At 43.8% G+C, this 25,485-nt stretch overlaps 1 protein-coding gene and 1 long non-coding RNA gene across 5 annotated transcripts; both read left to right on the top strand.

Annotated features, from left to right (window-relative positions):
- Nucleotides 1–2,474: 2,474 nt before the first annotated feature.
- On the top strand, nucleotides 2,475–6,584 carry LOC143007383 (uncharacterized). Its single transcript, XR_012964465.1, has 3 exons — nucleotides 2,475–2,822; nucleotides 4,629–5,846; nucleotides 6,346–6,584. It is a non-coding gene; the product is annotated as an uncharacterized LOC143007383 (long non-coding RNA).
- Nucleotides 6,585–8,409: 1,825 nt separating this feature from the next.
- On the top strand, nucleotides 8,410–25,382 carry sec16a (SEC16 homolog A, endoplasmic reticulum export factor). Of its 4 annotated transcripts, XM_076158625.1 has the most exons (32): nucleotides 8,410–8,486; nucleotides 9,667–11,985; nucleotides 12,544–13,071; nucleotides 13,218–13,369; nucleotides 13,803–13,891; nucleotides 14,938–15,064; nucleotides 15,257–15,455; nucleotides 15,688–15,871; nucleotides 16,030–16,172; nucleotides 16,978–17,039; nucleotides 17,220–17,358; nucleotides 17,462–17,704; nucleotides 17,794–17,891; nucleotides 18,013–18,094; nucleotides 18,229–18,346; nucleotides 18,489–18,600; nucleotides 18,690–18,795; nucleotides 19,020–19,160; nucleotides 19,302–19,415; nucleotides 19,645–19,846; nucleotides 19,977–20,443; nucleotides 20,563–20,610; nucleotides 20,815–20,976; nucleotides 21,063–21,146; nucleotides 21,226–21,282; nucleotides 21,392–21,515; nucleotides 21,621–21,758; nucleotides 22,019–22,098; nucleotides 22,218–22,289; nucleotides 22,817–22,876; nucleotides 23,574–23,642; nucleotides 23,817–25,382. In XM_076158625.1, exons 2-32 carry the CDS (start codon nucleotides 9,736–9,738, stop codon nucleotides 23,889–23,891), a joined length of 6,525 nt encoding a protein of 2,174 aa, XP_076014740.1. In that variant the 5' UTR covers nucleotides 8,410–8,486; nucleotides 9,667–9,735; the 3' UTR covers nucleotides 23,892–25,382. The 4 variants fall into 4 exon arrangements, with proteins under 4 accessions (XP_076014740.1, XP_076014737.1, XP_076014738.1 ...); XM_076158622.1 differs by having other exon boundaries at nucleotides 9,667–13,071; XM_076158623.1 differs by having other exon boundaries at nucleotides 9,667–13,071; nucleotides 21,066–21,146.
- The last annotated feature ends 103 nt before the right edge of the window (nucleotides 25,383–25,485 follow it).

The raw sequence follows: 25,485 nt of genomic DNA on the forward strand, positions 1-25,485 counted from the left end.
TGACAGATATTTCCCTGCCAGACACAGAGACGAACCATGCATGAGCTCTCCTATTTTATCTTGCAAGTGGATTATGGATGGATCGGTCCATGAACTCTTTACCCAATAAATCAATATGTGACGTCCTCAAGTAATGATAAATTTGCTTCCAAATACAATGTGATCTGGCCCTTTGCATTTACCTTTAAATAAATGAACTGCACTGTGAGAAGCCTGTTGCAGCCCTTTGGAGCTGCTGAAGGTTCCCATGCTCCCGGGCCCCCTAGGGAGTGGCAGGAACAGATGTGACGTCTACGCTCCCCTGCTCTGTCTGTCCCTCCTTCCCTCTGTCTCTCCCTTTCAAGCTGGTGAAACCATCCATCTCCCACTTGTAAAAACACTTCTTGTAAAAACTTTCTTCTTCCATCGTCTCCTCCCATAACTCTCACTTTAATCATTCAAAAAGGAATATTTATCTCTTTAGTGCGTAATTGCATCCAGTCCTAACTGATGCTTAAATGCAATAGAGGGTTATAATCTAATGCTGCGAGTGCATTCGGCACAAACAATCTCATTTTCATGTCATAATCAAAATAATATGCAATAATAGTGTGCAATACACACACTCACACACATACACACACACACACTACTTCATCTTCATTTTACTTGTGAAGTCACTACCAACTTGCGAACAAGTGAAAACTAATTCTGAATCAGTGTAAGTATCTGAATTTCTTGGTCAGGCAAGTTCACCATAGTCTTTCAATGATTAATCACCTGGGCAACATCGCCACCATCTGGACCCCCCAAAGCCTGAACCTGTCACTGTCTGTTGGTTACACAATCAATTCACTCACATATTAGCAACAACTATTTATCACATTCCAGAAACATTGCCATTCCGTTTGGCTTGAAATCTGCAAGTGCTATTATATCATCACACACAAATGCCTTTCGGGAGTAAATATAAAATGAATTAAATTCATATTTAATCACATTTGTGAGTCAATATGATACTACCTTAATTATATGATGCCACTATGAAGTTTGAGTCCCTTAAGTCGGTGAAACACATGAGATTGTGTGATGGTAAATGTGTTTCTCATACAAATAATGATGATAGAAAGAACATCAGCAGTGTGTGGTTTCCCACAAAATCTCATAGTTTATGCTTGGGCACCGGTTTATTATGAGAGGATTTGCGAGATTTGATGATAGCTGTTCTATCACCACCATGATCTTTGCATCCCATAGTCAAAACTCAGGCTCCTGCCTACTCACTGGATCTCGTTATCACACTATTATCCACATGTGTTGTGGTTGTCTGTGTGTGTAAGTAAGACAACAAGGACGGTGTACATATACCACCAAACCTACATATTTGTGATTCCCTCCACTATCTATTGAAATTGTGCGAAGCCTCTATCTCAGTCATCAAACATCTGCTAAACGTCACCCATGCACAAGAATACAAGTCTCAGCAAGGAAAATGGAGCTTTATATGAACGCACCTTAGTCCAATTGATCAGAGAAGCAGGGCTCAGGGCCAATCTTCACAGGCTAATCAGGAGTTTAGACAGCGCTTAACCAAACAAGAAATATTCTTTGTTATTCTTGTAAATACTGCCTTTATGAGAGGAGAAACAGAATTAACAACTAGAACAGCACACACTCCCATTGGTATATACCAGATATTTCTGCCTGGTCGAGGCCATTGCCACTGATGATGATTATGCTACTTCCATTTACTGCCATAAAGTAAACTTTTTTTACATTTTACAATGAGGTCACATTTGATTTTATGTCTAGAGAGAACAGCATAATTAATTAAGCCACTAGTCATGAAACATTTAGTTGGTAACTGAAATAATTTGCCAAAATCTAATAAAATGAGACTCTGAAAAGGGCAGTGCCACACATTTCTCAATCAAATAGATAAATTGATTTATTTAACCGATATTAGTTCCATTTTGGGGAATTTTGTTCATAGTTTTTCTCTTTTCATTTTCTGGAATTTTCCAGAATCAGGTAGTAAAAACAAATTCACTATTTTAAATCAATAATTTATTTAACCTTTCCAATATAAGGGAAGATTTAGATTCTTTCCTCAATTATGTTTTTCTAGAAACAAACTAGTAGTAGTAGTAAGTAATTAATAAAATCATCCAGTTTATTACTTCTGAAGTTTTCATACCATATTTAGCCTTTTTGAAGAAACACTTTTCTACATTTGGCATCTGTTCCATTTTGAACAGGGATTTGCAGAACGTAGATCAAGTTCAAAATTACTCAACAAACACAAGCTGGATATGGTCTCAAGCCAGAGGGTTGTAGGCGTAAATGTGGAGGTCTGTTCCAACCTGCCCCATGGCCCCTAGTCTCCTGACACAGTCTAGTGGGAGGGCAGGTTTCGGTTGACAAGTCTGAGCAAAAGTAGAGGAAAACGAAGCGTGTGAACACAATATAGCCCTGTGTGCGTTGTGGGTGTGTGAACTATGTACTGACACTGTGGGCCAGTATCGCTCATTTAGGGTGATTGTTAAGTTGTTGGAAAGCTGGATGCTCTTCTCTTTTAAAATGGGGGTTGATATTGGTTTCATTTTTCACAAGATATCATTGTTTTGAGAGACTTGTGCAGCTCACCAAGATAAGAGGGACTAGAAATGGGAAGTTACATGTTCTACGTTATATTGACTTAGATGGTAACATTCTACTTTTATTGTGGGATGTGGGACAGTTATTACCACTGAATTGTCCAAGGATTAGTATCAATCACTCATTTTAATTCATATTGCAAGAGGGAATCATTTTGAAAAACAATATGAAAAGCTGTAATGGAGGTAAGACATTTTGAATATCAAATGCACCCATCCCTCAAAGTCACTGCTTGCTGTTCTTCAAACCAATACATGTCACAACATGGACATCCAGTTGCTAGTTAGTTTTGTATTCTGGGATGTCAAGTGTGTGTCTTGGGGACACCACCAGTGTGGAAAAACCTGCTGACAATGCAATTTGGACAACTCTTTACGCAAGTATTTTATTTATTTACATTCTGACAGATGAATATAAATACATTGGATGTGCTAAGCAGCCAAACTGCTACTAGAAAAGAATTGCTGAGGTATCTTTCTGTAATAGGCCTCAGTACTAATGTAGAGAGAGATGTGAGTATTGTTATCTCTGTGTTTTGTGTGTCAGCAGGTTTTCCATGCAAGCCTGAGCCTAATGCAGTGTACACTTTGAAGCTTACTGTGCCACCCAAGGAATGACTTCATTCTAAATGGTCTACTAGTGCATATGCTATCCATATTTTCTACTACATACACTGTATATATAGCTATGCTGTTTCTGTTTCTCAGAAATGTCAATGTCAAATGTTTTGATCGTCACAGTCCTTTCTGTGGATTATAATCCAAACAAAGGTGCAAAACAATACAGTCAGCCTAGTAAACCGATTACTTTTTCGTGGACAAAGTAACCTGTCAACTTGAATACTATAACTAACGATCATTTGTTATGAATGTAACACTTTTGACGGGCGAACACCTAAATACTAATTCAGGAATAAAAACAGCAAATGGCCCAAACATAGACATACACTTTCAATGTGTGTGATTTGCAATAGTGTAACTTGCATTGTGAGAAACATGTGTATGAGAAGAATGTTTGTATGTGTGTAGCATGTATGTAACTGTAACTGCATGAAATGTAAAAAAAAACATTTATTGGAAGATGAATTTCTCAATCCTGAGACATCAAAGTTGTTCCTTCTTTCTTTCTTTCTAAATCTGTATTGACATGAACAAGACTTCTATATTCTATTTAACTCTAAATTCACTCTTTTATGTACAAATCTGGCATGATGTAAATCTGTGCCAACCTGATTACCTGGAAAGTGTATAATATTTGTATATACTTTCACAGTTGTCTCTATACCTTTCTTTGAGTTCTGATAAGTTTCTGTGCACAGTGGCATACACAGTATTGGGCTTGGTGCAACACTGCCCTCTACTGACCAAAGATGGAAAGAGTTGTCCTTCCTGCTTGGTGCTGCTTTTGTTCAAAGAGGACATCGGTGGATTTCATACATAGAGATTTCATCATGCTGCACCATTTCAGACTAAAAGTCTTCTGTTTCATCGCTATAGCAATGGTAACTTCACATCTGCCATCGTTATTGGATGAATCGGCAAACAACCCTCTATCAAATATTCAATAAGGATTGTTCAAACTAACTGGCTCATATGCTTCAGGTTCATGAGTATTTATACGTGCTGACGCCATGCGGCAGCCGTGACGTCACGTTCTGCAAATGACGAATGCGACTTGTCCAAACCCGTGTAATATTGACAATATGACGTGATTCCTCGGATATAAATACGGGCACTGGCCCAATGAAAGCTACTTAAACATGAGTGGACTCACCAGGTCCAGGCTGATTGGGTAGTTATACAGCAGAGATATGCCAGGTGCAAGAAGAAGAAGAAGAAGAACACAATCGGCACCTTCAACTGGCAGCCGGCAAAGGACTGGGACCATGATGACCCGGGGCAACTTGGAGTGGACGATGACGATGATTTGGACCAGGTAAACTGACAGCTGGACAGAAGAGTAATATTCGCCTATATGGTATGTTTTTACAGACCAAGACGAAGGGGATGGGACAGGAGGCATCAGCGACGACTAATACCGGGAGCAACAAGGAGGAGGAGGAGGAGAAGGAGGAAGGTGGTCCTTGATAACCATGGCCTGTTTATTCTCTTAATGAACCTTCAAATGATCCTTGACTGCATAGTTTTAATCCAAGGTGCAAATAACAAACCATTACCAATGTAGAAAACTGAATCCTTTTTTGATCGAATTTTAGGAAAAATGAACTGCTGAATTGTTAAAAATTTTTGAAAGATACTGTTAAGTTCGAAAAGTCTTACAGAAAGTGTAAAAATCAAAAACCCTTGGAATTTAGCTTTGTGTATTATTGGTCGCTTATGATTTTTATATTGAAACCATAGTCTCCCATTACTAATATAGAACTCTGAATAATGATTAAGCTCAAATGGATGCATTTTCTATTCATTTTCATGTATTTTCACTTCACTTAAGAGAGGAGTTCCCTTTCCGTTTAACTGATATCTGAATTATGATGCCTGGTTGGAGAAAAAATAACATCGCATTCATAGAATTGACTAAATTAAAGATTTTAACTAAATGATGTGAGTCAGGCATACATGTTGTGACAATCTGACTACTATACGCTGTAAAGCTTTACATTCAAAACATTCACAAAACTACGGCGTGTGAACTAAAGATCTTGTATGGTTTGGTGTATGGTTTCTTCATTATTTAGTCATACTTAAGTTAACGATTGACTGAAATAACGTTTATAAAGTGTGCCACTATTTCGCTGAAAGTAACTGTTTTGGGGGAGGGGGTGTGCCGCGAGTTGGCGTGCTGCAGTGTTTACATCGCTTTCCATGGCAACCATCCAAACCAGCCAACCAGCGCTTGTATCAGAAAGTGACGACAACCTGCTGTATTTAAACCCCGCAGCCGCGCGTTGAACCCCTCGCCCATAACTGACACTCGAGCAGTGTAGATATGTTTGAAAATTGGAATAACGACTTACCGTTTCACTGGCCTGACTGGACGGGTCACACGAAACACAGCGAGGCCGTTGACACGTCAACGATGGATAAAAAGAGGAGAAAGATTGTGGCCGGAGAGAGCCTGGTCGTTCACACAGCAGCCTCCTCGATTCAGCACCCGAAGTCACCGGCCGAGACCGTCAGCCATGCGGGAGAGAGTCACAGTGAGATGGGTGAGGCAGCCCCGGTGAAACAGGCTGTGCGGGAGAACAACAAGTAAGTTTGCATGGGCGATTGGGTGTTCAGGGCATTAGAAAGAACCACATAATGTTCATAGATATGCTGGACAGAATAAATAACTATCGAACATGGATATTGAAGTGTTTGATAACTGGAAATATATTAAATAATCCAAACCTGTGCTAGTGTTAAAAGATCTGTACATGTAGAAAAACTTCACTACTATACAACTGACTTAATGGTTGACAATTGTAAAATAATCTGGACAGAGTAAATAACGGTTTTACATGGATACAATTGAAGTATAAACTGGAACAATGTGAAGTAATCCAAATATTATGATTGACAGTTATTTCTGTATCTATGGCCATTATTGACAGTTATTAGAATGATTGACACTACTTTTGCTTAACTCTTAGGTGTGTTTTGTGCTGTGATGCCTCATGAAAGCCCAATAGTCTTGCAAAGACATGTTGTATATATGTCCCCTCTGCATCAGCTTTAGACTGACAATAGATTTGTATCCCTCCCTCAGATACGCATCTCGGAAATGTAGACAATTGAAGAAGGAGTACGTCAAGGGCCTTGAAGAGCGAGTGGCATCCCTGGAAAACCACAACAAGACTCTAATGGAGGAACTAAACTTAATGAAGGAACTTCTTCAGGTCTGTTCCTGCAAAGGTGGACGAGAGTGACAATTTACAACAAATTCTATATGAAATGTCCTGTGCTGCCGCCGAAGTTGTCCCTCCGAAATGACTTACTCGACTTATATTCCCCACTCTGTACTATCTTTATTTTATTTTGTTATCTTCATTTAATGTTAAAGAAATAAAATTGTGTTTTATTATGAAAGAAATGTATTCTGGTGGTGTTTGCACGGTGAAATGACCTAGTGCTCATTTCTAATTGTTCTGCAAATCATTTAGAAATAACATGCATGTTATAAATTAATAATGAGAGAGAGATTTTGAGAACATGATCACTTGTAGTTTAGATGAAAGTACACATTAACTCCACAAATATCTACATGCAAAAGTTTTCAGAAGTCTTTCTGTGGTAAAATCAATTGGATTGTGTTTCCTGGTAGTGGATGAGACAAACAGATAAGTACTTCACAGTCCTCAGTGCACATGGTACATTTTCTTGCACTTAACATGATTTGACTGTTGTTGACTTTAGTAACACAACATAACTGATTATAATCTTTACTGATCAGGATTATGCTCACTGGAACCAGGAAAGATGCTGCATTGTTGAACTTGATGAAGTTGATGGTATCTGCGATTATATTCCAAATTCATATTCTTAAGAGTGATCATGTTTTCTGTGAACTTCACAACATCCCTCCAGTCACTCTGGAGGAAGACAGTGGAGTAGAGGAGGGAAGCAAGCTTCTCCCCCTCCACCCTCCCTTAGTCCAATAAATAGGAGCCCAAAAGGGCCAGGTGGTCATAGTTGCAAGGTTCTTGTTCAACGGAATGATAAAAATGAAGCTGATAGCAAACACAAATCTGTAAGTAATGGTTCTACGGCAACATTCCCAGATATTTAATTCACATTTCTTACAGGTTTCATTTAAGCAGGTAGTTCTCATTGCGAGATTGTATAAGATGATCAGAATCAGCGATGGGTTGACCTGAATAAGCCTGAAGAGGAGCTATTTAAAGCTCTAGTACAGACTGTAATGATTTGAAATTAAGTTTACCATAATGGAAATCCCTGACAGGAGGACAGGAGTGACTGTACACTTCTCCTTCACCAGCATTCCAAGCTCTGACTTGGACCAGTCCAGCCCAGCTGAGCCTTACAACATGCCACTGGACATGGATGGCCTTGCCCCCCGACTCATGCAGGACTCTTACAGGTCACCAAGATAAGGACTAAGAATGGAAAGTTATATGTTAATATTCTTGTGACAGTTATCATCGAATTATCTAAACATTTGTAATAATCAGTCATTTTGGTTCATATTTCAAAAAATTAGTCATTGTAGCTTTGTGGTTTTGTTACTTAGTCTTTCACTGCAAAGATCCTCATCAGTGTAAGCTTATTTTGGCTTGTGTAACCATATTTTGTGAATAGTGAAACTGAAAGATATTAAATTTTCTTTTCTTTGTTTCAGTCTTTGTTACATAAATGTGTCTACAAAAGATAATTTCAGTTGTAACTAGAAATGTTCACACTAACACCACAGTATCCACGTCAGCAAGTCTAATAAAGTCTGGATGAGATGTTAATTATGTGCTTATCTTTGTCAAAAAAACAGCTGACAATGCAATTTGCACAACCATTTACTCAAGTATTTTATTTCTTTTCTGACAGATGAACATGAAAGGCACGAAAATACATCCTGGCTCTTCCTTGCCATCTCGAACTTTATTGAACAAATAATAGACACAACCGGCCGATGTAGCTGTGAACGCTGTACAATCGAGATCGCAAATTATTAATAAAAAAATGTATACAAACATAAATCACTGACTGAAGAGGCATAAAAAGACAATATTCATAACTGAAATTAATAAATTAATTGGAAATCCAGTGAAGAGAAAGATCCGGCACGTGATGTCGCAACACTTGTTTGGCAGTGTGACGTCACATGTACACGTAGCCTAGTAGGATGTGTTCATTGAAAATGGTGGATGGATGTGAGCTTCACTGTCCTGCATACTTGTAAGAATTCATGATTTATATATATTTTAACTTTAATACATCGGCTACCGCTTAATATATATCGCCATGTTAAGTGTGAGAGATGAGTGTTTTGTTTTAGTGAACGTTGGAGGGATTAAACTGTTGTACCTCTGTTAGCAGTAGCTAGCGAGCGAGCTACCCAGCAAGCAGCGCCAACTAAGCGGTTATGCTAACGTTAGCAGATCAGCAACTCGACCTTTTAAAACAACCTCCACAAGTGGGCAGCGGTGTATAACAGCTTATTTTCTTGCGTGTCAGTGTTGTTAATACAAATAGTGGGATGTTCGTTTTCAGACAGTCTTCTAAAGTCCTTTCTTTGGCAACACTAAAAGTGTATTCGGATATTAGCATTTGCTGTATTACGCTTTCAGGACATGTAAAACATTGTAATTCCCCGTTAGCTCTGAAGCTGAGTGTGCAATACCTCCGCTTAATGGCAGATTAAACCTCAGACTCCTGCAAATGTTGATGTTTGTAAGCATCAACGCGTCAATAATGTTAATAGGTTGTTTGATGTTATCTGTCGGTAATTGGTAACCGCTAACATGGTCTAATCGGACCTTGATACTAAGGGTTACTACGCATTTCTCAGTTTGCTTTTAATCCCCTTTTCTGTTATTTCATCTTCTCAATGTCAGTGTGTGTTAGTTCACCCTTGGTGCTCACTAACCGATACACACTTTGTGACAGATAGTATAACCTGGGCAGGGAGTCTGAAGTTTCAGGTTCTTCATTAGTCTTTTAGATACTCAATTCGTTCTGCTCGCTTACTAGAGAACGAATATGTTATATGTCACTATTGAAAATAAGTTAAATGTATAATGTTCAATTTTTCAGTATAAGATTGTGTGAATATGTTTTCTAGTGTTTGAATGATGGTTGCAGTCATCATATGTCACTTGGCGCAAATAAAAAGTTAGTGATTCAGTTTGATAGAGGTTTGTTTAAATAATACAATCCTGACATTGTTGTTCTTGTAATGTAAATCTGCACCGTACACATGTATTTATGTAGAGCTCATGTTGGAATTGCCACGTGTGCTGGTGGAACACGTGGGAACATAAAACCATACACAAATAAAGGTGTGGTGAGGTTCATCAAGGAGCCCTTTCTTTTATTAACCGCAATCCTGCTTATTCTTCCCTCTTTCTCTACGCAGTCACGCCTGAGTTGAATCTCCACTGACGTCATTAGTGACTCGGTCCTTGATCCTGTTAGCTCGTCAGCCATGCAGCCCCCTCCTCGGACTGGACCTCCGGGAGCCTCTGGCCCGCCTCCACCTGGAGCAGGCCCCAATATGTTCCGCAGGACCCGGCCGCACAAGCATACAGCCGCCGCACCTGCTGCAATGGGACCTCCATCCAATCCCCTACCAATGACGGACCCCTTTGCTTTTGGGAGAGCTCCTGTGCCCGCAGGTGGTTTCCCGACAGTACCCAACAGCAACCCTCCACCCATGCAAGCTCCGTCAAACAGCATGTACCCTCAGGCTGGCCCGGCGTTGCCCCCGCAACACCTGTCACTAGAGGGTGCAGCAGCCGCTCCTCCACCACCTTCTCTGCCTGGGGTGACCCTGTTCAACCCTCACAGCATAGCATCCCCTGCAGTTTCTCCAGCACAAATCCCACAAAGCTCCACAGGATATGCGTCGTCACACACCGAACAGGCCTATTTTAATTCAAGAGAACAGGCATCGTGCATGGCCACAGGACCACCACCTGTAACCTTTGGTCCAGGGCCGAGTCAGACCCCCTTTAGCCAGGAACACCATGGAGGACCTTCTCCCCAGCCTGTGCCCTTCCAGCCTGTGCCCTTCCAGCCAGTGCCTCCCATCTCCTCCCAGTGGGCCCCCGATCATGGTAGTCGCCCTCCTTCAGTTCAGAACTACTTCCAGCCAACTAGTGACCCTCCACTGCAGCCTTTTAATATACCTCAACAGTCCCAGACATACCCTTCTCATGTACCGTCACCCCACCACAACACCCCCAATCCTCCAACACAACCAAGTCACCCACAGGCACAGGTGACTCCAAACCAAATAATGACCCCTAGCTCTCAAAGGCCCGATTCCAATGCACCTCAGCTGTATAATTCACACTTCCAAACTCAGAGCTACTTCAGTCAGAGCGTCGCCCCCCACGACCCATGGTTCAGCCAACCCCCACAGGACTCCGGCTACCATCAAATGGGAAGTGGTCTAGGGTCTTCCCAGTTTCAACCTGATCCTCAACATGGATCTCAAGTTTCCGCCACTGGGCCAGGGCGTGTGTTTGGTTCGCCCTCAGTGCCAGCGCCGTACTCTCAGGAGTCTAGTACTCTCTCAATGTTCTTTAAAGACAGCGATGTGGAAAATGAGGAAACACTGGCTGGAGAGGGAAAGAAGGCTGTCAATGGTATTCCTGGATCCTTCCAACTTCAAAGCAACTTGCAGTTAGCTCCCCAAGCCCAGAGTAGCCATTCAGATGTCCCTCTGGATTACCAAGGAGCTTCTGTGCAAGACCAATCACACCTGCCTTACATGAATGATGGCAACCATTCTTCACCTGGAAACAGCCAAAAACGTGCTGATGCTCATTGTGACCATGTTGAGAACTCTGAGTGTGTCCAGAACCAGGAAGTGTTACCTTGTGAAACCCACAGCCCTACTGCTACTGCATCCCATGGAGTAGACCACTTTGAAACAGGGCCAAATCTGGAGACTCCAGATACTATTGCAAGACCAATGAGATCTGCCAGCGTGTCATCTAGCTATAGCAATATGAGCCATGGAAGTGGAACTGGCTCACGGAGGCACCAAGGAGTATTAAGCACTTTCATTCAGCAGGAAAGCCCGCGTCCCGCCGATGATTTAAACTTTTCAGCTGCAACTGGAGGCTACTTTGAGCAGATTGACACTGCCCCAGGAATTGACGTGGGTGCTCCACAAAGCTCCCCAGAGCAGATGTGGGCCCCCACACCTAGCCCCCCCAAGCCGACTGGTATTTTCCAGGCCAGTGCAAATAGCTCCTTTGAACCCGTACGCTCACACGGGGTTGGGGTTCGTCCTGTTGAATTTGATAAGGCAAAAATGGTAGCAGAAGGGGGTTCAGATTCTGTACCTGGCAACTTGGAACAGCCACCAGATAATATAGAAAATATTTATGGTCCAGGGCCCCCTCTGCCGGCTCTGGCTGGAGTTGGGGCTCCTCACGTGATCAACCCCCTGGTTCATCCTCTTTCACGACCTTCATCTCGCGCTCACGGGGCCAATCGGCCCTGTGAGAGCCCCGCAACTACTCTCTGGGCTCAGCATGATCCGGCCAGCTTGGGAGCTAACATTCTTCTTGCTCCTGCTTCTCCATCACTTCTAGCCCCTTTACGAGAGCCCAGTGCTGATGTAATCCAACCTCCTGAAGATGCACCTCTGGACCTACAGCCCCCACAGAGAGTCCAGCAAACCTCTCAGCAACATTCAGAGAACCTGGAAAATCCACCAACGGTGAGTGAGAGAGAGACCGACTCTCAAGCCAACCCGGGCTACGCTTCTCTCCTGGTGTCTGATTCGCTGCACCAACCTGTTTTGATTGCCCCACCTGTATCAAATTACAGTGTGATTCCCCCCAGTACACCAGCTGTGAGACCACAGGGGCACAGTGCCAGTATCTCCCAGCCTTCTGTAGTAACTGCTAATCCGCATCCTTTGTTTACACCTGGATCAGTGGGCTTCAGTTCTTCAGCTTCTAGCCTGGTCCCGCTTAATCTTACACGAGAAAAGGTAGAGGGGCCGACAGCAGGGTACACGGCTCCACTGCAGTCTCAGCCAGTCCGCCCTCCTCTTTCAAGGGGCCAGTCAGTGAGTGGCGACAGTCACTCTGCTCTCCTCAATGCACCGTCTCCTCTTGTCGCTGCTCCCATCTCTAATCAAAATCAGCCATCTAATTTTGAACTGCTTGATTTTTCTATGCACCAATCACAAACCCAAAACCAAGCACCTGGCTATCCTCCTCCTCTACACGAGTCTCCACAGTCTAGTAATGCCCCTGGATTTTATCTACAGGTCACCAAAGATGCTCGACAGGGGGGAAGAGTGGAAGTGGACGCCTCTGTCCACACCCCAGCTGCTTTGTCAACCCCACAGGCACCGCCTGCAGTCTCCCAAACAGTTCCGAACACCCAACGGCCACCACCAGAGGCCTCTAAGTCATCAGATTCTCTGCCTGCACATCAGGGTCAGAATGTTCCTCAGTCTACTCTGGCTAGTGGAGTGCAAAATTCACATGGCCAGTATCCACCTGCAGTACAGGGTCCTGCTGGAGACAATGTCCCCTCCTCTGCTGCTGCATTCCCTCCCGGGCCTCCTGGGCCAATGCCTCCAGGAGCTCCCCATCCAGCTTCTGCAGAGCCACCTCGACCACCGTCCTCGGCTGGCAGCCAGCAGAACTATGGGCCTCCTCCTCCAGTGCCAGGACAGATGTATGGAGGCTACTACAGAGGTAGCTATGGAGAATACCCAGACAGCAGAGCACCTTATCCTCCTGGCCAGTATCCACCTCCACCTGGGGACCCGAGAGCACAGCAATATTATGTATGTAAAATACTTTTTTCTACACTAGTTGGTCAATGTATTTATTTGACATTTATTTTGAAAACATCACAAAATCAATTCTGATATAGGATATATGTGTGGTGTTGGCCAAAGCAACGGATATAAAATCTCTTATTGAAGCTTACGATGGCTCTTATAGAAACAGAGCAGATCCTTGGTATGGGCGATATGATGGCTCTAATCCCGCCTATCGTGATCCAAACTACCAGTACAGAGAGCCTCAGCCGGAGCGACCCAGCTCAAGGACCAGTCAGTACTCTGACAGACCCTCATCCAGGTCGGTGGAACTGTGACTCAGGCTGGCAGCATTGTTTGCATTCCTGTTGTATTGTTGATTGCTGTTTTGAACCATATTTCTCATGTTAAAGGATTTAGGAGTAGTTCAGGAAAAATGGATTACTGTGCCACTCTATGGGTTTCCTTCATATGGGACAGAAATATGAATTTAAAGCTTTATGGGAATATAGATTAGTATAATCTACAAACTATGGTCTGATAGTACTGAAGTTTGCTTTAAATTGTCTTTTTTCATTCATCAAACTCTTTTATTTATATACATAAAGATGAAATAGATCTATATGACAAACAAACACACACAATGTGCATAGAACAACCTTTATTTTCTTGTTGTCACTCGGCAACAACTTCAGACACATCTTGCACTTGGACTGTAAATCTCTTTCTTACCTCTTTTTGCTTTTTCCATTTAGGCAAGGTTATCCTGAGGACTACCAGAGAGCGAACCGAAGTGCCTATAGTGACTATTACGCAGAGTACGCCAAGCACTATGATCAAGCAGGTAGGAGCCATAGTAGTTTAAATCTTTGTTTTAAGTCTTGGAAAGGAAATAAGTATTCGATTCCTTGCAGATTTTCTAAGTTCGCCCACTAACAAAGAAATGAACGGTCTATAATCTTTATGGTAGGTTTATGTTAACAGTGAGAAAAAACGAATCCAGAAAATCACATCATATAAAAATTATGCATTGATTTACATTTGAGTGAGGGAAAAGTATTTGATCCCCTACCAACGGGCAAGAATTGTGGCTCCCACAGATCGCCTAAAGAAAGTACTCAACTCGTTACCTGTATAAAAGACACCTGTCCACCGAATCAATCAATCAGATTCCAACCTCTACGCCATGGGTAAGACCAAAGAGCTTGTCTAAGGAGGTCAGGGACAAAATTGTAGACCTGCACAAGGCTGGAATGGGCTACAAGACCGGAATGGGCTGCAAGACCATCGGCAAGCAGCTTGGCGAGAAGGAAACAACACAAACAAAAATCCTGCAGCACCCGCACGGCACAGAAGGCAGAAGGCACATGTCTGAAGTTTGCCATTGAACACCTGGATGATTCAGAGGAGGCTTGGGAGAAGGTGATGGGGTCAGATGAGAACAAAATCTAGCTTTTTGGCATCAACTCGACTTGCTGTGTTTGGGGGAAGAGAAATGCTGACGTGGATGGGTCTTCCAGCACCACAATGACAAAACTCCTTCCAAAGAGGAGCGGACCAAAATCCCTCCTGAGATGTGCGCAAACCTTGTGACCAACCACAAGAAAGGTCTGACCTCTGTGCTTGCCAACAAGGGTTTCTCCACCAAGTACTTAGTCATGTTTTGCTAGGGGATGGATTACTTATTTCCCTCACTCAAATGCAATTCAATGTATAACTTTGTTAGTGGGCAAACTTAGAAAATCTGCAAGGGATCAAATACATATTTCCTCCACTGTAAATGCTCTTATCGCTTATTACTGCCGGAATAGAATTTCTTCATTGAACATTTTTACCTTTGTGTATTTTAATTCCTTTCTTCTGTTCCTCTGCACATGTCTGATGGGAAAGGTTACAATTCTGGAGCATATGACCCTCGATACAGAGGATACTACGATCCGTCATACTGGTATAATAATTATGATGAAAACTATAGAGCCAGAGACAACTACTATAACCAACCAGCGTATCCTGCAAGGTAAACTATTTACACACACACAGTGGAACATTTGTTAATTTATAAGAATAAATTACATACTTAATGGTCTACTTTATAGACTACATGCTTTATAAAATATCCCTGGTCCATATTTCTGTATTTGCATAAAAAATGTGCAACAGGCAGTTTGCCACATTGAAATGTATATTGTGTTGCCCAATCCGCGTACAGGAAAGAAGGCTATGATGACCAGTGGCGGTACTATCCTGGTTACGACACCAGTTTCGATGATGAACATCGGCGGCGCAGCGAAATGTACGCAGACGACTTTGACCGTCGCAGTGTCCACAGTGAGCAGTCGGCCCACAGCGTGCACAGCTCCCAGAGCCACCACAGCAGACGGAGCAGCTTTAGCTCTAGGTCCCAACAGGTAGATGTGTGGATGGTTCCTGTATGCGGATGTGTTTTGAAGTGTTAGTGTTGGTTGGCCCAATTTATGTCCAAGATTATAACGCACTGCTGTTTGTGGGTGTTAGATAGGACAGGATAGATCTAACAACTGGCAAACGTCATAGTGTATTTAAGCTTTTCTTGCCCATCTGGACATCTGTGTGCATGTTATTTATATGTCCTTTTATATGTCCTGCTTGTCCACTGTGCAGAGCCAGGTGTACAGGAGCCAGCCCGACTTAGTGTCTGCGGTATATGACAACACAGCGTCCACTCTGGCTGTGGACTACTCGTATGGACAGTTCCCAGACCAGACTGACGCTTCCCAAAACTACGGCCAGTACCTCTATCCCTCTGAGTACACAGCGGACAGCACCTGGATTGCCTCTGACCAGCGTAAGGACACAATCCTAAATATAAAGAGAGTTTTTAACGAGTGATGGTTCATACTCGCATAAAGTGGCAACAGATTCATTGCCAGCGTTGAACTACTATGCAGTAATTATCCGGCTGCTTTTCTATAACTCGTCGTTTTTGTATTTTCTTATAAACAGCACCTCCTCGTCCTGCAACCCCTGAGAAGTTCACGATGCCACATCGTTGTGCCCGCTTTGGACCTGCTGGTCATCTTGTCCAAATTCTGCCCAATCTCCCTTCAGCTGGACAGCCAGCTCTTGTTGATATCTACAACATGGAGGTACATTTTTCACAGGTTAAATTTCAACAGTATAGTGTGCTGAGTCGTGTGTGCATTTTTGTAATTTAGCTGCTGCTTTTGCTCCCAGCAAGCCAGGGATACAAAGGTTAATAAATTATATTCTGAAGTGTTGGGAATGTTGTAGGGGCTACATTAGGCTTTACAGGGCATTACCTATAGTCATCATAAAGAAAATAAAATGTTAAAAGCGGTAAATATGGTATTCCTTGCAACCCTATCAGTTCAATATGGCACCTGTCATGAACCGATTTCAGATAAAGGAGGAAGAAAGACACAAGGTTGCAGTCAAAGTTAATATTTTATTAATCTAAAACACTGAATCAGCAAACCAAACCAAGTGCCCCTGGGGATAGAGAGAGAGATAGAGATAGAGAGAGAGATAGAGATAGAGAGAGAGAGAGAGAGAGAGAGAGAGAGAGAGAGAGAGAGAGAGAGAGAGAGAGAGAGAGAGAGAGAGAGAGAGAGAGAGAGAGAGAGAGAGAGAGAGAGAGAGAGAGAGAGAGAGAGAGAGAGAGAGAGGAGAGAGAGAGAGAGAGAGAGAGAGAGAGAGAGAGAGAGAGAGAGAGAGAGAGAGAGAGAGAGAGAGAGAGAGAGAGAGAGAGGGGGCCCGGTTAGATAGTCTCCCAGCCTCCTTCTCCACTAGGCAATCACCACTACCACCACTCTGCTGACTCATCTCCTGACAAGACAACGCAAGCACAAACCAGGATGCAACCCCAGCAGAGTGGGTTGGGTCACACACACCTTAAAAAAACTTCATAACTAATAATCCCTCTCTCTGCAGACAATGCTGCAGAACATGTCAGATCAGGCAGAACTGCGAGCCTTCCCTGGACCTCTTGTTAAGTAAGTGCTTCTAGCCCTTTAACCTACCAGTTGGTCATGTTGTCCTCCTTCCAGTCCCATTTAATAGATAAAGCCATACAAAAGCCCCGTTGTTTTGCTGCTTTACATTGTCTGTCAATGGTAGGTATCATAGGTTGGCAGTGTGTTCAGCTCTCTCACATCCTGTGTCCTGTCCATCAGGGAGGACACCCACAAGGTTGACGTGATTAAGTTCTCCCAGAACAAAGCCTTGGAGTGTTCACGGGACAGCAACCTTTTGGACAAGGACTCTGCCCGCCTAATTTGGGACTTCATTGTGCTGCTGTGTAGGCAGAATGGGGTAAGATTGTGAAATATCTGATGCTGTTTATGAGACTTTGGAAACAAATATGAAATCCCATTCCCGCCGCTGATTTTCTCACTCTCGCACGCTATATCTTAAGACCGTTGTAGGCACAGACATTGCTGACCTGTTGCTGAAGGAACATCGCTCTGTGTGGCTACCAGGCAAGAGTCCTAATGAAACCAACTTGATAGATTTTAACAATGAGCCGCTGGCACAAGCTGAGGAAGACTTTGGAGCAGGACCGCTATCCCTTCTGTCTGACACTGTCATGGCTGTCCCGGAGAACCTTGGCAAGGAAACTGAACGCTTCCGCGAGCTGCTGCTGTTTGGCCGTAAGAAGGTAAGAAATGTCTTAATCCACCCTAATGGAGTCAATTCATTCCACTGGCGTCTTATATTGAAATATGAAATGTCTTTTACTTTAAAAAGGATGCACTTGAAGCGGCAATGAAGGGAGGCCTCTGGGGCCACGCCCTGCTGTTGGCCAGTAAGATGGACAACAGGACTCATGCACGTGTCATGACTAGGTAAGGTACAGTGGCATAGAATGTTGTAAACTTTGGTACACTTTTATTCTATTCTATACATTTCCACATTCATAGAAGAGAATGGATCGTAACTTGTTCCCTGCCTGCCTTTGTTGCTTAGGTTTGCCAATAGTTTGCCCATCAATGACCCTCTGCAGACAGTGTACCAGCTCATGTCTGGGCGGATGCCAGCGTCAGCCACCGTAAGTGCTACTTTAGCTTACCTACCTTACTTAGCTTAGCTTGTTTTAACTTTAACTTGAACTCTTTTGCATTAATCTCAAAGTAGTATTTTTAGCACTGTATGTATGTTGTGATATTTTCTATCCATATCTAGAACTGTGGAGAGGAGAAGTGGGGAGACTGGCGACCCCACCTGGCCATGGTGCTGTCCAACCTCACGTACACCCTCGACCTGGATACTCGCACAATCACCACCATGGGAGACACTCTAGGTAGGATTTCTTTAAAAAGACTATAGCACATAAGACAGGGAGGGATTGCTCTCCTGTTAATCACTTTTGTGTTCGCTGACCGGCCAAATGAATCGCTTCACACTCTCTGTTCTGTTCTGCCAATGTCTTTGTGTCATGGCAGCTTCAAAGGGACTGACTGATGCTGCACACTTCTGCTATTTGATGGCCCAAGTTGGACTGGGAGTGTTCACAAAGAAGAGCACCAAGATGGTTCTGATTGGCTCCAACCACGGGTTAGACACAGAGCCCGCGAACACATTTACAGCTGTGAAGAGCCCTTTGTAAAAAATGATCTCAACATATCTCCGTCTCCTCTTTTCAGTTTGTCATTCTACCAATTTGCAACCAATGAAGCAATCCAGAGGACGGAGGCCTACGAGTACGCTCAGTCGCTGGGTTCCCAGCACTGCTCACTGCCCAACTTCCAGGTTAGTTTGCAGTATTTATTGAGCAAACATGTTTGATTCTTCTTGCAGTTGTTCCACACCGTCAACTTGAATAAACCCAATGTTTTAGTCTGGATTCAATGCAAGGTTTTATAAATGATGCCCCGAGTTTTGAATCCATAGCCTAGTGATATCAATTGTGTGTTGTGTCACTTCCTGAGAGGCAGTGGGAAATAATGCTGTGTTTATTTATTTTCCCTCATTAGGTGTTCAAATTGATCTATGCATGTCGTCTGGCTGAAGCAGGCCTGAGTGCCCAGGCTTTCCACTACTGTGAAGTCATATCCAAGACTGTCCTCACACAGCCCTCCTATTACTCCCCTGTTTTAATAAGCCAACTTGTACAGGTATGTAGAGACTAATTAGGATGCTCAATACCTCTACCACTCCCTATTCATACGTATTCATACCTTTCCACATGTACTGTTATAACAGTTTTGTCATTTACACGATAACACTTCTAATTTTGGTGGCGTTTGTTTTTCCAGATGTCAGAAAAGCTGCGCTTCTTCGACCCCCAACTAAAGGAGAGGCCAGAGCAGGAGTTGTTCAATGAACCTGAATGGCTGATCCACCTCAGACAGCTGGATGGACAGTTTAGGGTGAGGAGGAGGAACTTTGTAGTATCTATATTTCAAACTTCCCAAGCAGACTTATTTTTTTATAACCAAACAGGTATAACTCATATTTTAAATATAATTTAGGCAGTTAGGAGTGTTTTCTGTGTATCATATGTGGCTTGAATGCTGTTGAGTAGAGCAGAGCTTTTTTCAGTATGGACTTTCCATTGAAGTTTCCATTGTCTTGTTTTTGATTCCATTCCTCCGTCAGACGGGTGTGATCACGTACAATTCAGACAGAGCAACTCCCACACAATTCACCTGCAGCAGCCCGAGCTCTGACCTGGACCGCCATAGTCCAGTTGAACCTTACAACATGCCACTGGACATGGATGGCCCAGCGCCTGACAACCCACTGATGAATTCATTACTTCCCGGGCCTCCACCACAGGGGGTGCAACTGGTGCCTCCAGGTGTGTGTGTGTGGGTGTGTGTGTGTGTGGGTGGGTGTGTGTGTATGTGTGTGGAGTTGTATTATATTTTATTTTTTAACCAGCCAGATCCGATAGTTCAATCTGATCTCACTTCTCTTGTGTCGGCCAGCGCCCACCACCGTTCTCCAAGACGGGATGGCCCCGCCGCAGCCCATGCCTGGCGACGTGCCCCTGTTCTACCCAGTTACCCCAAGTGCGCTGGGACCCCCAGGCCAGATGCCAGTCATGGGCTACCCTCTGCACGATTCCGGTTTCGCCCCACCTCCTTTCCAGCCTCAGCCCGAGCAGTCCGACATGTATCCGGGAGCGCCGCCACAGCCCGGTGCCCCACCTCCTCACATGAGCCAGGTGTCGTCTCACATGCCCCCTCTGGGACCACAGCACCGACCTATGCAGATGAATCACCCACCGCCCCAGATGCCTCCACACATGCCCCCCTCGCCCGGGCGTATGCCGGGGGTAGAGCAGCCCTTCCAGCCCCTGCAAGAGATGCACAGCGTTCCACCAATGTCGGCCTCCCCCCGCAAAAGCTCTATGACACCTCAGAAGGACCTCTACGACCAAATGGCTCAAATGGTCAGTATCTGTCTGTGAATATCCGTGTAAAGGCCTGACATGCTTTTTTAGTAGTTGCGTGCCATCTGTACAGATTTAGTGTATGTGCTTTTTCTGTTATATACATCCTGGTACTACAGGGTCCTGGGAGGAGATCAAGAACTACTTCACAGTCTTCAATGCACATGGTACGTTTTTGTACATAACGGGTGATTTTACTGTTGTTGACTTCAGTTGTATCTATCCAGAGGTTGCTTGTATCAGTACTGCTTTTCACTGCTGATCTGTTGATCTTGATAAAGCCGATGGTCTCTGCGATTATATTCCAACAGGAGACCCTGAATATTCTGAAGGCAAATCCATATTCTGATCAGTGTTTATGTTCTCTTTAGCCTTCAGGACGTCATTCTTGTACCCCTTCTGAAAGTTCCACTCACTCGGGAGGAAGAGAGCGCAGTAGTTCTATCAAACAGGTTTCTCCCCCTCCACCCTCCATTCCTGAACAGCCCCGTAAAGAGGAGCCCAAAAGGCCCAAGAGGGACTCCCCTAAAAAGGTTCATATGCACACATGCATCCAGATCCAACATGTCCTCTGCAAAACTGTTCACAGGTGTTCAGTGCATTTTTCCTTTCTTCCAAGCAGAGTGGTGGTCGTCGCTGGTGGAACTTATTCAATAGGAATGGGAAGAGTGAAGCACACTTGCCCGATGACAAACACAAATCTGTAAGTTACTGCTATTATCTTTACAGTTCTACCATATCATTAATGCAATGGTCTTACTTCAAATATCTTTTATTGCAAGATTGTTTGGGATGATCAGAAGCAGCGATGGATCGACCTCCATGAGCCTGAAGAGGAGGTATGTAAACATTTTACAGAACAAACCCTTAAGGGAATCCTTTCTCTAAATTGAACAAGTCCATAAACATTATAGATGAACACATTGATGTTATGATTTCCCCTGTCAGAGGAAACCCCCTCCACCACCTCCCTCTGGCTTCCCCAAGATGCCACCGATGCTCGGCCCTGGAGGGCCTGCAGCGCCCCCCAGTGGTGGTGGTCCTCCTGTCAACATGTTCTCCAGAAGGGCTGGTGAGATAAAGATTATTCGCTGTGGCTTCATGAAACAAATGTCTACCTTAACAATCAAGGAAACATCAGCTTTTTGTCGCTCAGATGTGTTTTCTTTGTTCTCAGGCACCAAGAGCAGATATGTGGATGTCTTGAACCCCAGTGGAGGTGCTAAAGCAGGCGGCTTAGCCCCAGCACCCGCCGACATCTTTGCCCCTCTGGCACCAATGCCCATGCCTGCCAACCTGTTTGTGCCCAGCTCAGGTTTGTCCCACGGAATGAATCGAACTAAACGATGTCACGACACGGCTGTAATGTATTGCACTGTGCCCTGTACTGCTAATGAATAAAACAATTAAAGGTCAGTTAACTTGAGATGATAGAAACATAATTTCCCTCCTAATTTAATGGTATTAACTATGCAGGTATTTGAGGGATTTTATTGAGCTTAGTGACCTACTTAACCGGTCGCATTGTCTGCAAGAAAACATAGTTAAACAAATGATGCATTCTATCTGCCGCAGTTCCTGATGATCAGTCGCCACAAGAGGGCAGTGAGGGAGGAATTGATCAAAGTTCAGCAAACACTGGCGCTGCACAACAGGTATTGCAGTACTCTTTTATTTGTTATTTGATATTATTTAGAATGTCATTATTTCTGTAAAGTTAAGCTGAATTGTGGCATTAAACCATTTCTGTTTCATCCTACTTTAATCCATCCAGATGTTCAACCCAACCTTGTTACCACCTGCCCCTGAGGGTCCCCCAGTGCCGGATGGGTCACAGTCAGGGGAGGTAAGGTCAACAGCTGCCATCACAGTGCTCCGCTCCTGTAGCTATCATAGTACCATCACGCCACCACTGAAACATGAGGCTCCACACCTAACAGCCAGTGCACGCATTGTGCTTGCGCGCGTGTGTGTGTGTGTGTGTGTGTGTGTGTGTGTGTGTGTGTGTGTGTGTGTGTGTGTGTGTGTGTGTGTGTGTGTGTGTGTGTGTGTGTGTGTGTGTGTGTGTGTGTGTGTGTGTGTGTGTGTGTGTGTGTGTGTGTGTGTGTGTGTGTGTGCGCGCTCATGTGCAGCTTGTCAAAATATAAAATCCCAGTTCCATTTGCTTTGATAGTCTAATTCTCTCCATGTCAGTCTTTCCTAGGATCATCATTTTCTAACGCTGATTTACTTGTTGTAATTCTGAACTTCTTGAATATTGGAGGCAAATGTAATCTGGAGCATGGGAAATAATTAATCTGGGTTTTGTGGTTTCTGTTTGTGTCCAATGTTTGGTTTCTGTTTGTCCCCCCTCCCCTCCCCCGCTGTCTTAAGCTCTCACGTTCTAGCTCAATGAGTTCTTTATCACGCGAAGTGAGTCAGCATTTAAACCAGGTACCTCTAGCTGGGTCTCAAACACCCCACATTCCGCCCTCACACCAACCCTGCCCTCCACAGTCCCAACTAGCTCATTACATCACTAACCGCACGCTTTCACCATGTGCACCCTAGAACCCTCCCCGCCCGCCCCCGCCCGCCCGCCCGCCGCTCCCTCAACCCCACCTGCTTGCCTGCAGCCCTGCTTGCTCTCTCCAGCATCAACATGACTTAACTCTGTGTCTGGTTTAGACACCCAAACTCGTGTATTGGTCAACAAATTGCAGATTTGCTCATAGTGACTGAAATAAAAGTGTGATTTTGTAAATCCTGGTACCTGAAAGTCAGTGGGGCACCGATCAGTCACAGATCAGAGTGAAGCATGCTGGAGACTGTAGCAGGATGACCTCCTTGCCTGTTTTCACACGGGCACACAGCCTCATTAACCAGTCATTAACGCTTTGCATGGTTAACAAAACAAGTGTAATGCTGCCTCCCTGTGGATCTCTGTCATTTTGCCATCACTGCCCTCACTTTTTCTTCGGCGTCTAGATGATATGTTGTACAACGTCACACCAAAACATTTTGATTTGGAAATGCTACATCCTATTTTGTACCTCACGAGCAAGGTGTTCCTGGAAGCCAGCGCCGTGTCTGCCAACAGTAACACACTACTTCATGAAGACGCTGTAGTAACTCTGATTGTCCTTTGCAGAGTCATCCTGCCCAGGGACCTGCACCCACAGGGGGCATCACCTTTTATAACCCTGCACAGTTTGCACAGGTGAGTTTTATTGAAAGCTCCTAAAAGCTGTTTTTGGGCTGTTTCATGGCGACATCTTTGGTTGGGGATTGCAGTAATATAAGTCTGTAGAAGCCTTATAGGACATTGCAGGAATCAAAAATCAATATTTACGGCCCCAAACCCAGTAATCATCCCCTTCTATTGTTTTCCCAGACCAGTGCGCCATCAGGAGGTGGAATCCGCTCGGGTCGTCTGGGGGGTCAGCGGCAGTACCCAGTAATGAAGTAAGCAATCATCCAACAAAGAGAGATCGTTCTCAGACCTGTTGAAGTGAGCGACGTCCTTACCAGGAATGAACTGAAGCACATAGACTTACTGCTCTCCGCTGAAGGACGCTTCCTTTTCTGGCCACACCTGAGAACATAATCCCAGTTTCCATCATCAATGTCAAACAGCTAAACCACTTTTCCTTTCATTCAGTCATTTTCATTTGTATATTTTTAACAATCGTGCGTCATCAAAGGGCTGATTCCTGCAGACAACAAACAATATCATGGGTTTCAACGCATAATGCAAAGTTGTACACATTCATTTGATTCATGTACAACTGACAGGTAGTCCGTGTGGTAAATATTTTGATCACGTAGACCGTCTTTGGCCATTAATTTCAGCTTTTCCTGAACTTAAATCAAATGGAGAATGTTCTTGCCAGGCCCTCTTTAAGATTCCTTTTTGTTGAGCCCAGAGCCCAAATGTCCGTGTTTGATTCTGATTTGTGGGTATGTGTGACAAGTGGCGCCATTAAGTTTCACGTCGTGCACACCTGTACATGCACATGCGCATCTTCAGTGTTCCTCTTGTCGACTGAAGATAGAATTAGTGCGAGGATGAATTTTGTCCCGTTGTGTGTCGTCTGCCGTGTCGCTCGCTTACCCTCGCTCCTCTGCTAAAGAGGAACGACGTCATGGGCCATCAGTCGGGGGGCTTCACAGCTCCACAGGTGAAGTAGTTTGGAGAGGTTGAGCGGTGTTAGGATGCTTTGGTTTCACATATTTATTTAGACATCCTGCCCATCAGTAACCTGTTCAGAAGTGCCAGGGTCTCTCCGCTGCGTTAGAGGAATTTTGAAAGTACCAAGGCGTGGTCTTCAGGACATCAGGATTCAGTTTTAAATGTTGCTAAAATAAAATCTATCCAAATATTTGTATATCAGATTGACTGTATTTATGAGGTGTGTGTGTGTGTGTGTGTGTGTGTGTGTGTGTGTGTGTGTGTGTGTGTGTGTGTGTGTGTGTGTGTGTGTGTGTGTGTGTGTGTGTGTGTGTGTGTGTGTGTGTGTGTGTGTGTGTGTGTGTGTGTGTGTGTGTGTGTGTGGAGAACTAATTTTCTGATTAGCTTTCATGAAATGCATTTCTGATTGAAGAGAGACCTTGGATTCACACTCTGATCATTTGTATTGGCCGCTTCTGCAAACAAATAAACTTTCATCTAAATTGAGAAATCAAACCCAACTATATTCAATTTACTCCTTTGTCATCTTACATTAATGATGTGATTTGTTTTGATTAACATATTTTCATCCAATGTTCTTTTGTTGTTTTTCCATTTGTTATGAAGTTCTTTTCTAGATCACCAGATTGTGCTGTTCAGATTTCCCCTTTTGTTTGAGAAACGTTTCCCATTGTGTCAGAATTACTCGTAAAAATAACCAGATGAAAAGTAATACAGACAAATGTTAAGGTTAATAAAGGTATTTTTGCGCTCTGTAGCACTTTGAAACGTGTCTGGGTTTCATTTATTTCACGGGTAGTCACGTGCATCATTCTTTTAAAAAACCTCTACATTCTAGAACAATAAATGACATTTCTGCTATGCTGTCTTG

The sequence above is a fragment of the Genypterus blacodes genome, unplaced genomic scaffold (genome assembly GCF_046128005.1).
Source record: "Genypterus blacodes isolate CSIRO-AG114 ecotype Tasmania unplaced genomic scaffold, CSIRO-AGI_Gbla_v1 ptg000085l_1, whole genome shotgun sequence".
Classification (NCBI taxonomy): Eukaryota; Metazoa; Chordata; class Actinopteri; order Ophidiiformes; family Ophidiidae; genus Genypterus; species Genypterus blacodes.

Bases quoted from the DNA above. Each gene is read 5' to 3' on its own strand.
- sec16a (XM_076158622.1), top strand. From the start codon at position 9,736: ATGCAGCCCCCTCCTCGGACTGGACCTCCGGGAGCCTCTGGCCCGCCT. The intron at 13,072-13,217 runs GTATGTAAAATA...ATTGAAGCTTAC, and splicing joins CGAGAGCACAGCAATATTAT to GATGGCTCTTATAGAAACAG. The intron at 18,347-18,488 runs GTAGGATTTCTT...GTGTCATGGCAG, and splicing joins CACCATGGGAGACACTCTAG to CTTCAAAGGGACTGACTGAT.